General features: G+C 43.9%; 1 protein-coding gene across 1 annotated transcript in view; it reads left to right on the top strand.

Moving 5' to 3' along the window:
* The window catches only part of arsb (arylsulfatase B), a 14,732-nt gene extending 4,722 nt beyond the window's left edge, over positions 1-10,010 (top strand). Inside the window, exons 5-8 of the mRNA XM_023422273.2 lie at positions 906-1,149; positions 2,369-2,439; positions 7,624-7,755; positions 8,575-10,010. Coding sequence (XP_023278041.1) covers positions 906-1,149; positions 2,369-2,439; positions 7,624-7,755; positions 8,575-8,840 — 713 coding nt within the window. The 3' untranslated portion in view covers positions 8,841-10,010. The remainder of the gene's footprint in view (positions 1-905; positions 1,150-2,368; positions 2,440-7,623; positions 7,756-8,574) is intronic.
* The last annotated feature ends 1,662 nt before the right edge of the window (positions 10,011-11,672 follow it).

Below are 11,672 nucleotides of genomic sequence, written 5' to 3'. Positions count from 1 at the left end.
GGTATTGGCCTGCAGAGAGCCGGAGCAGCTTGGAAAGGCATTAAGGAGCAGACGGTCTTTTCCAGAACAGTTCGGGAATTGACACAGACTACTTCCTGGACTTGCATGACACTCCGCCGCTGAAAGGGGAGCCCTGGCTGGATGCGATTGGTCAAGTGTGTTTATACTGGACTGGCTGACTGGGATGATGACAGTCGGTCTAACTGCCTGTGTGTGTGTGTGTGTGTGTGTGTGTGTGTGTGTGTGTGTGTGTGTGTGTGCGCGTGCGCGCGCACTTGTGTAATGGTTGGACGCTGTGCAGGAGTTTTTGTCCAGCAGGGGAGACAGATGGATGAACATCGCTGGATTTGTTTAATGTCTTAGATCATTTGTTTTTATCCTCGCTAAGTGTGTGTTGGCGGTGTCAGTCAGTCCAGCACTGTGGTCCAGTATCTCAACAACTGCTGGATGGATTGCCATGAAGTTTTTGTAAAGGCATTCTTGGTCCCCAGCAGATGAAACATACCGACTTTGGTGAGCCCCTGCTTTTCCCCTAGTGCCACCATGATGTGAAGATATCTGTTTTTTTATTAATATATCTCGCCAACTCTTGTGTAGGATTGCCGTAAAAGTTTTTATCAGCTGTTCATGGTCCCCAGAGGATGAAGCGTAATGACTTTGGTGATCCTCTGATTGTTTCATCCAGTTCCACAAGCAGGTCAATGTTTTAATTATCAAGTGAAATGACTCAACAACTGCTGGATGGATTGTCATGAAATCTTGTAGAAGCGTTCATGGTCCCCAGAAGATGATGTAGGCGGGACTAGCGTGGCCTTAGACTCTTACACACTCTCTTTAAGCCTTTATCTTTATATTTTCTGATTCAAAATGTCTTATCTAGTGTCTGTCTTCTGGTTGTTTGACAGATAACGGAGGTCAGACACTGACCGGCGGCAGTAACTGGCCACTGCGAGGCAGGAAGTGGTCACTGTGGGAAGGTGGGGTTCGGGGAGTCGGATTTGTCGCTGGCCCGCTACTCGAACGACCCGGAACCGTCAGCCGCGAACTGATCCACGTCTCTGATTGGCTGCCGACGTTCGTTGGCCTGGCAGGCGAGAGCACCAACACCACAAAGCCCCTGGACGGATTCGACGTCTGGAACACAATCAGGTGAGCCGGGGCCGGAGGTTTTTTCACAGAGCCGGGGACTTTGAACTCGCAGCTGGGAGTGTTTCTTGGGTGGCAGGTTTGGCCTGTGTCCTGCGTTTACAGCGTGAGCGATACCAGCTCTCCAGTTTGACAGCCTGCCCTCTCTATGTGCCCCCCCCCCCCCCCCCCCCCCAACACGCTCCTCGCTCCAACTCCCTCTTGCCTGTCTCCCTGACCCAGCGTCTTTTTCTTGTAGGAGCTCCTGCTCCTTCAATAAGCCCTTTGTTACTGTGGCAATGGGAGCTCAAAGAGAAGGAAATTCCATCAGTCATTCTCACACAAATCAGTAGTCCCTCCATCCCTCTTGTTTTTTTCCCCTATCCCCTCTCCATCCCACACCTCCGCCTCTATCAAACCCTGCTTTTGGATCAGCTAATTCGTTTTTGCTGCGAATCCTTTCATGTTTTGACAATCCTGGGATGTTGTAATTACTGTACGTGTGATATATTGAACCGTGTGTAGTTGTATTTCTATGTTTCGGAGAGCTGAAGTCAGTTTGTACATGTTAGTTTGTGCAGGGATCATCACACCAGCTGTCAGTGAGTCCCGTTTGACTGACACATTATATTTGTAAACTAAATGTGGACACAATGAAGGAGGTGAAATTGAGGGCTGCAGCAGAGCCCCAGCAGAAAATCAAGGCTTAGCCTGGACCACAAACTACTACTCACAGCCTCCACTTGACTCCATTGGCTGACGCAAATCAGCTGACCGCTGGCTGCTGGCGTTGCCGTTGCCGTGTGAGCGACACAACAACATGGGGGGAACACAAACTGCCGTTTGTTTGTTTCATTTTGTGTTTATCCTCCCTGCCCGTTACAGAAAGCAGCGGCCTGACAGCTCGATCGGTGGAAATAAAAAAGCCTAATGAAACCAGAACAGAAGGGCAGGCGGCAGAAAGCGAGAGTTATTTTAGTTGTGTTATCAGACACTGTGGTCAGCGAGAGCGGTGCGTTTTCTCTGTGGTGGGAGTGCGGTCAGAGCACATGACCGCCTGGTGAACATCGGCCAGCTGGTTCAGATTTACAGATCCCAGTGGATTTTACAGTGCATGAGTCAGACATCATTGTGTGTGTGTGTGTGTGTGTGTGTGTGTGTGTGTGTGTGTGTGTGTGTGTGTGTGTGTGTGTGTTGGTTGTGTATCCATATGTTTAAGACTAACTCTGCCTTTATGTTACAGCAAAGGGTTCGCCTCACCCAGAGTGGAGCTGCTGCACAACATCGACCCTCTGTACAATGATATCGCTCCGTGTAAGTTCACGTTTTCACTGCACATCACATCACAACACATGAGCAGGATCATAGCATATAATTTGCATATTATTTCTCAATTAATCAGTTAATGTTTTAGGCTGTGAAATGTCGTGCAATTTTTAAGGAATGTCCATCGCAACAAAGCCCAAAAAGACGTCTTATTTTTCCAACCAACAGGCCGAAACTCAAAGATTATCAGGTTACAATGATATTAAACAGTGAAAAGAAACAACTCCAGAAGCTGCAGCGAGAGAATATTTGGCATTTTTTGCTTGAAAAAAGATGATTCCTCTCAGCTCTGCGTATAAGATTAAGAACTAAGAAGCTCTTCTTTGGAAAAAGTGGAAACCTCTGACTGCCCTGTGTTGTTTTGAGTGTGTATTTATGTAGAGTGTATATGCTCTCATCCAGACCTGGTGAAGAGAGAATTTTGACATGGATTTTGAAATAGGAGCTTGTGAAACACAAACATTGGCCGACCCGAGCTGCAGAGATCCCATCACTTCACTGTTAAACATATTCAGAGCAGCAAAATCCTGCCAATAGTCTGAGATCATTTCACTTCTTTATGTAAATCAACTTGCTCTTGGAAACCTAGTTTGTGTCCTGGGCTTGATAACGAGTCTTGTGTTTATGTGTTTCAAAACTGCACATGAAATACAGGAAGTGAACAAAAACCATCCCCAGATTCCACCAAATGTGTCACTTGTTTAGAGAAATTGCAGATTTCAAATCTAGATATGAGGTTATGGAGCCTCTTTTTGGTCCAGACTGAAATATCTCAACACCTATGGGATGGATTGGCGTGAAATTTTGTGAAGACGTTGATGTTTCCCAGAGGATGAATCCCAATGACTCTGGTGATCCTCTGACTTTTCCTGGGGCCACCATCAGGTCCTAGTTTTCATCATATCCTGGGAAATATCTCCAAATTTCCTTGATGAATTTCCACCACATTTTGTGATGACGTTCATGTTTCCCAGAGGATGAATCCCAATGACCTTCGTGATCTCCCGACTTTTCCTCTAGCGGCACCGCCACGTTGTCGTCTGCGCTTTTGAGTGAAATGTTTCTTCAGTTATTGGATGTACAGACATCCAAAAGTCGCGGACTGTGTGAGAGTGTTCTTATTTTATTTTAAATGGATCGGCATGAAATTTGTCCAGACATTCGTGGTTCCCAGAGGATGAAGCTCACTGACTTTAATGATCATCCTGACTGTAGACGGCGTCCCTTTTAAATATCTGGTGACCTCTCACTAAGTTGGAAACCACTAGTTTAAATCCCATCCATCTACCCATTATCTATGTATAGATGGACGCTGGGGGGCCGGAGCCTCCCAAATATAAACAGACAGCCTTTTCACTCCTAGAGGCAATTTAAAGTCACCAGTTGACCTAAACTGCATGTTTTTGGACTGTGGGAGGAAACCTGTAAAGACACGTGCAAATCTCCTAAACCGTAATTTCATCTTCCAGTGAAGGCGACAATTTGATAAAGGATGTTGAGGTGATGGAAACCTTGTGTTCCCTCTCCTCGTCTCGGGGCATTGTGGGACTTGTGTTCTTCTTTTCTCATGTTGTTGTCTCTCTCTCTTTTCCCAGCAAGTATCAAGGCTTCATTGTTAGACGCCGGTATTCACAAACAGCAAGACATCGTGAATCCAATTGACGCAAGTTAAAACAGACTGGGGCCCTAAGAATAGCACGTTGCATAACATTTGACTGAACTCACATTAACCTATTAGAAACCCACGTTATGTTTATTATGAGTGTCTGAAAAAAATGTGTGTGTGTGTGGTGATTCTGTTTGTGGCTGATCTCACATGGTTTCTAGCCAATCGTCAGTGGATGTCCAATAGAGTCTCTAATTAAAATGAAACTTCTTCCCCTTCTATACAAAGGTTAGGTGAATTGTTTAAGAACATTTATCTTATCATTGAAAGTTATTTTGTTCTCACATTTTTGTTTTGTTGTTTTGTGACTACTGTATCACAGAAAACTGTGTTTTTGTTTTTTCATCTGAGGAACGCTGATAACACAAGGTTGATGATGTAATCAGTCACTGGTGAAGCCGTGGTCAGTCAACACTGTTGAAATCTGAGCTTGTTGACGTTTGAGGGCAGGGTGTGTGTCTGTGTGTGTGTGTGTGTGTGTGTGTGTGTCCAGTTTAAACTGTGATTGCAGGGAGGTTTCCAGGAAATGTGTCTTGTGACTGCCTTTTTTTTTTTTTCTTCACTATGAGACAAAGTGGTCTCATACTTGTCTACACCACGTAATATTAGGTGAACCAAACCCACTGCCATCTCTGAGGAGGTAGCGGGCTCCTGCTCTGAGGCCACTATTTCTGACTTTGTGGAGGATCCTGCACGTTGGTTGTACATTTAAAAATAGCAGAGGTATAGGAGGAGTACATTTTTGTACTGAAATGTTTCACAGTGGATGTGTAGCTTTTGATCCACTGTAAAGGTTCTGTGAAAGGTGAAAGTCACAACAGAAATCTTATTGGGACCTTTGTAATCCAACATAGGAGAGGTGTCGGGGGCGGGGTTTTCAAAGCTACTCGACAGGGTGGGATCGGGGGGAGATACTCGCTTGCAGGCTTGCATTAGTACAGTCATACGATCCTCTTATGAGGTTGATATTGAGGCGACAGTTGCCTGTCTGCACATCCAGAAGACACAGGGGAAAGTAATCGTTCATTTGGAGCCGCCTGGTGAATATAAGTTGAACTATTAACCCTCCTTTTATCTCTGTTTTTGGTCTCCACCATCCCCGGAGGGAAATATCTGGCTCTTTCTGGCTAATTTTGTGTGTGTGATGTTAGTTCGACGTGCAAACCGGTGTAAACAGGAAGCAGATTGTCGATTCTGCAGTTGATAAGTTGCAGAAAATACTACGAGCAGCTGCTACGTCATCGTTTCCAAAGGTCTCAGTTTTTCCCCCGTCCAGACTGCAACTCACATAACTGTTCAAACTAAAACAAAGCCGGCAGCGTTTCAAAAGTCTCAGTTTTAGGTGCTCAAAAACTCTGCAGTAATGTGGACGGGAAGCTTAGTGTATTTTAAAACTAAAACATTAAAGGTTCAGGCTGTAAAACCAAAAACAAAGAGCTGAAAGAAGCTAAAACAGGGTTAAACTGCTGTCAGTACCAGTAAACTGTGATGAAAATGAAACTGAATTAATGCAAATTTACTTTCTCTTTCCTCTAATGTCTGAGAAGTGGCCGAGACCTACTGGAAATAAATCCAGAGCCTCTGTTTGATGAATAAGTCTTTGGAAAGTCCGGTCACCGATTTATCGCGTCTCTGAGACCCGACTGTTTATTCAGCTTAAGCCAGTGGTCCTCAAATTCTCCTCAAAGTTTACTCCTGGTCATTACCATGTAAATCATTCGTATGATAAGAGGACCCAGTGAAAACAACACTGCTGCTTTACAAGCCCTCGCCCTTGTGTTTTATGTTTGAATCTTTATTGTCAACCACCACAGTGACAACCAGCCTCCTTCAGCGCATTCCTCTCTTCTTTCTTTCCCCTCTTTCCTATTAACCCGGCCTCTCTTTGGAAACTCGCTCTCCACGTTCCTTCTTTGGGTTTTCTCTATTTAGCTCATAAAAAGACAGAGTCCCCCCCTTTTTTTTTTCTTTTACATACTTTCTCCTTTCAAGTCGCTTTTTCGAAATCCCTCATCTCTGCCCCTCGCTCAGTGTGAGAAGAGGGATCCTAACTAAAATGGGTCACAGAGGGGTCTCTGAAGTTCTCGCTTGTCGAGAGAGAGAGAGAGAGACACCCTGGACTTGCCCCAAACCTTAAATCACCCCCAAATTTCCCCTCCGCACTCCTCCGCTCTCCTTCTAGCAATTTCCCTGCTCTCTCAGGGTCTCTTCCCACTGTTCCTCCCCCCTTTCTCTCTCGTTTTTGTGGATCCTCCTGCTGCGGGTCCAGATGAGCGAGGCCTGCTCTGAGGAGAGGGTGAGAAATGGACGGAGCGTCTGTTGGGGATTGAAGCCCCTTTCCTTAAAGAAGCAAGAGTGGAAGAGGAACCCCCGAAATAAATCAAACCCTGATGTTTGCAGAGCCCAAATCATCCGTCATCCCGCCGGCTAACGTTAACAGTGTGAACACCTGAATCTGGCGCCATGTCGACACCCCGTTCTTATGTAAGGATTTGAGACTGAATCTGGTTCAGGGATCGCGTTGCCGGGCCTAATGCATGTGAGAGCAATTTAGATTCCCACATGTGATTTGTGCAATCATCAGTGACGAATTCAACGTCGCAGCTTTTTATCATGTGGTCGCAAAAAAAAAAAAACCCCTGAGATCGGAAGTGATTTAATTCTCCCGACATGTCGCTGTGGTGGAATCGAGTCTATAAAAAAACCAGCTCCAACATTGGAACATTTGTCTATATGCAAAGAATGTGAGGCAATACTTGTTTTTGACAGCGACAGGAGGCCGAAATCACTTCGCAAATCTGAGCTAATCAGGACCACATTGTCGGGGTCAAGCGCTTGCGTGAACCTGAGAATACTCGCAAGGCCAAACGTAGACATGTGTGCTCGACTTCTGGGAGACATTTTCCGTAAGAACAGAAATAGCTCGTGGCAGGAGGCGGCGGAGATTTCTGGACACCATCAGAACAAGGATGAATTATTTACTCTCGCCTTGTGAAACGGGTAAAATCATGCCAATTGGTAACTGTGACCCTTGTTCCTCCTTTGCTTACTGTCTTCAAGTCTGCCCAACTGCAGCAACGGGCAAATTATTCATTGTGCTTGGCAGACATCGGAGACCGGTGCTGAGTCGACCACATTACCGCCGTATTTGTCACATTCTTCCAACCCACGTGTTTGAGGAAATTCACATGTAAAACAACTTCTGGTCTTAAAAGTGAAGGATTGTTTTGAATGTGTTTTTTTTGTTTTCAGCAATTTTTTAAACCACTTAATTCCAGCTGTTTCTCTGCTGATTTGGCAGCACAAAATGAAGTCTTTCATCCTCATGTATTTGTTTTCACTTGATACTGACTGTAATTTCCAGGTATGCGCTCAGATTTGGTGCCAGTCTACCAACTGGTATCGTTTACACAGGGCGTCCTGTATCGCCTTAATCAGCAGATTCTATTTTATTTTTTAAATATGGATGACCTCCATGATCAGCTCTGTCCTGTGCTCTCTGTCAGGCCCTGGCAGGGAGCGTCGGTTAACTTTGGCTCAGGTGGTCAGCGGAGACTCCCGGGCCAACTCCGGCTTCAATGTGTCCATTCACGCCGCCATTCGATCCTCAAACTGGAAGCTGCTGACTGGCTACCCAGGTCAGTATCTTCTGTCGCCCATAATGACATGTTTAGTCTAAAGTGGAAGTGGAAAATCAAGCACATGTATGCAACAGACACACACTGACGTCTTATCTCTGCTCATCAGCGGTGACGAAGTCCTTGAGTAAAAGTACCTATATGTTATTGGAAAAAACGCTCCTTTCCTACTTAATTGAAAGTACTTAAAGTATCAACAGAGACAGGAAGAATCTGAGAGGTTGTGAGGTGATTAATGGGAGAGGAAATATTTTCAGTTTCACGTCTTTGTGCCTCAGTCGGTTATTTTAATGAGACCTCCTGAGAAGTTTAGAAGTTGATCAATCAGCAGCTATTTTGATAATCAAAGCAAAAGTACCAAACATTTGCTGGTTCCAGATTCTCATATGTGAAGATTTGCTGCTTGTCTTTATGTCGTATGACAGTTACTGAAATATCTTTGGACTGTTGGCCGGTCAAAACCTGTTTTTCAAGATGTCACTTTGGTCTCTTTTCATTATTTTTTTTACGTTTTATAAACAAGGAGCCCCAACATTTTTTTTGGTAAGAGGTCACAAGCTAAAAATGTTTTTTTATTTATTTTTTATAAGCTCATTATAAGTTGTTTTTCAGGCCTTTATTACAATCATAGTTGGAGGAGAGAGAAACAGGAAAGTTGTGGAGTGAGGTGACCCAGGCTCATCATGTGTTTTTCTTTTATTATAAAATGTTCATGTGAAACGTAAATGTAGTGCAGTAGTAAACACAATATGCAGTTGAGTCAAAGCATAAAGAAGCATAAAATGAAAATACTCATGTCCTCCATCTTGTCTCCTCCAGGTTGCGACGTCTGGTTCCCGCGGCCCGGCCACAACGGCTCCGAGTCGAGTCCCTCCGAGCGCGACCCACTGAAGTCCGTGATGCTGTTTAACATAGAAAAGGATCCAGAGGAGAAGGTGGAAGTGTCTGCTCTGTTCCCCACAGTGGTGGATCATCTCCTCAGTCGGCTCCGCCACCACCAGAAAAACGCTTTGCCCATAAACTTCCCAGATGAAGACCCCAGGTGTGACCCGGGCCCCACGGGAGCCTGGGGACCCTGGGCTTAGCCGGAGGTGACGGTGATGAACATTATGAAGCACTTTGTTTTACAGCAGGAATCTCTTCAGTGGAGAACTTTTTATTTTTTTACTGAATGATGATTTAATGTAATGTCGGTCGATCTAAAAGACATCTTATTCCATCAGCCAAATATTTCAAGCTTCTAAATCAGATCGCTCAGGTTTTTAAAGGAAAATATTGTCAGTTGCTTTCTTTTTTCTCAACAACCAAAGCAGAAGTTCGGCGGGTCGTGTCATTCACAAACTGACTGACAGATCGATCGCTGCGTCCCAGGTCGATAGAGATTGCGTAAACCGTGTTAGCTACACATGCTGCTGATTTGTAATTTGACTGTCTCCCCGCTGTTTCAGGTATTTGCACTTCGTTCGTCGGCTGTTGAGAAGCCGCGGGCGTCTGGTATGAGTCAGACGCAAAGCTGCACAGGAATATCACACTCTTGAGAAAAATATTTCACCCATCAAACAATGGTGAAGATATTTTTGAGCTTTTTAAGGATTGCACAGGAGAGCTGCACTAATCGATATTTTTTATATTGACAATTGGTATTGACTGGTAACAATTTCTGACTTAACTTTTGAGTACAGAACGATGTGTAACCGAATCACAGTCACTGATGGGGGGAGATGGAGACCAAAACTTGGCTAAAAGGACAGCAAATGTCTGATTTACACATGCTACTGTGTGTTATTGCAGATTTTAAAGATGTTTTTGTTTTTTAATGTGCTTTAAATGAACTGTGCTCTACTTTTTTTTGCAATTTAGTAATTGTGCACACCACTGTTTGTAAGTGTCAACGGGTCGTAGATTAAGATTAGCTATAAGAAATACATCATAAACAGGGTAAGATGTGGTAAAAATGTTTGTAAAACAGACTGAAAATTATGAATGTGTAGACAGTTTGAACAGAATACAGCTAATTACAAGTGGTCTTCTTCAGCTCACTTGTTTCCCTCATCGTTGCCTCTAAGTTAACGATGAGTAGGTGCTAAATGAGTTAGCGGTTAGCGGCGTATTTCTGCTTTCAAGGCTGAAAATGTGAGGAATTTCTTGTGTAGACTTCAGGCATCTCTTATGTTATGGCTTCAGAAATAACTCCCACATGCCCGTCATTCATGAATGTACCGTTCTCATGAAGGATAAAGTTGTTTAAGGTCAAATATCTTCTGTGCTGTTGATGTTGTTCCATATACTGAAGTCGAAACCGCGATAGAGAACGAGCAGGTTAAAAGGTAAAATTCAGTTACTTCCAAACGGGTCATTTGCATATTTGGAGTCTGAGTGGGAGAAACTAATTTCCTTAATACATACACCCTGTTTGACCTTTAGCCCCTTGGTGTTTGACCTCCCACTGGCAGCAGCATGCAGACTACCACAGGAAATGCTCCCTGCAGAGAGTGGGCGGCCCCGTCCTAATGCGGGCTGTGACCCTTAACCCGCTGCTGTGAATTGATTGGCAGCTGAGCAAAGCAAACAACACCGCTGGTTACTGGGGGGAAACAGTCCGACATCAGCAGGTATCGTTATGTCACTGGAGTCGGTTTCCTGTATTGATGTGTTTGTGTTTGTGTTTATCAGACCAGTTCTTGGTGTCGGAGTCTGGTCTGAGCTGGTCTTTGCTGTTTGTACAGTAGAATATCACATGATACTCCTTCGCTGAGCTGGAGATAATGTGAGGCTGCTGCTTTTCACAACCAGACTCCTCTTATAGAGACAGAGAGAATGGACGCTTAAAGGAATAGGAACATTTTGGGGAAATTGTTTGATAAGGCTCTTTATTATATTATATATATCATATTACAAAGTATATTATATTATTGTTGACATTAAAGGGAAGCTCTGGGATTTTTATGACATTTTTCATATGAATTTAGATTTTCAGACATTTAGAAAAGGGAAGGAAGCAAAATGAGTTTGTGTAATGTGTGGTTTTTATTTAAATTGTTGAACTGTTCCTTTAAGGATGTTTGGAAACTATGTGGTAAATTAAGAAAGCATTAACGAGTAGTGTGGCAAATTAATCTTTTAATTAATTTTTCCAGAGCTTTCAGCTGTATAACACGGTCTTCATCAGCTGGGCGGATTTTGCTCAGTTGTCGTGGAGATGGTTTTGATAACCTGTGTCTTAACAGCTGTGATTTAAAGCCTGGGGAAAAAAGGAAGTAAGTGGACCTTTAGCCGGGATTGTTTCGCGTCCAAGACCCAGATTGAACTTTGATGCTTAATTGATGAGAGGAGATTTTAGGTCGTGTTCACCTGAATTATTTATTCCGTCCCAGTCGTCCCATATGTCCGGCCCCCAGGCGGCTGCGTGGTGCCAGTTACTCGCTTACATTTTAAAAACCTAATCTACATTTTTTTGTCAATTATTTGTACATATTTTGTGTCTTTTTAAGAATAGGCGGTTTTTCTAATTTTACATTGAGTGACTGTATGAACTCGTACAAGTGTACATGTGCTTTAAAACCCAGAGTGGCTGTTAAATGGAATTTATTTAAACAGGGATTTTGGTAATGGATGACGACCAGTGTACCACATGATTATTTTATGTTTCTGAGAAAACACTCCTCACACTGCTGAGGCTATAAATTTGTCACTAGCTTGTACTGTTAGTTTACTCTGCAATCAAAACTCTGCACTTCAGCATGATGGGATAATTTAATCATTTAATTAGACGTTGCCACCGCTCGGCATTCACCTAAAACCGAGGCCTGCGAGTTTTCTGAGCTCGGCTGCAGACCGCTCTCACACTCCTCATACCCGCTCTGTGGTGAACTCGCCCCTCCTGACAAGTTATTCCATCTTACCATCCTCTCCCCTCC

The sequence above is a fragment of the Seriola lalandi genome, unplaced genomic scaffold (genome assembly GCF_002814215.2).
Source record: "Seriola lalandi dorsalis isolate HSWRI2012SDOR001 ecotype SW California unplaced genomic scaffold, Sedor1 jcf7180002054680, whole genome shotgun sequence".
NCBI classification, from domain to species: domain Eukaryota; kingdom Metazoa; phylum Chordata; class Actinopteri; order Carangiformes; family Carangidae; genus Seriola; species Seriola lalandi.
This window is presented reverse-complemented; position numbering and strand designations above follow the sequence as displayed.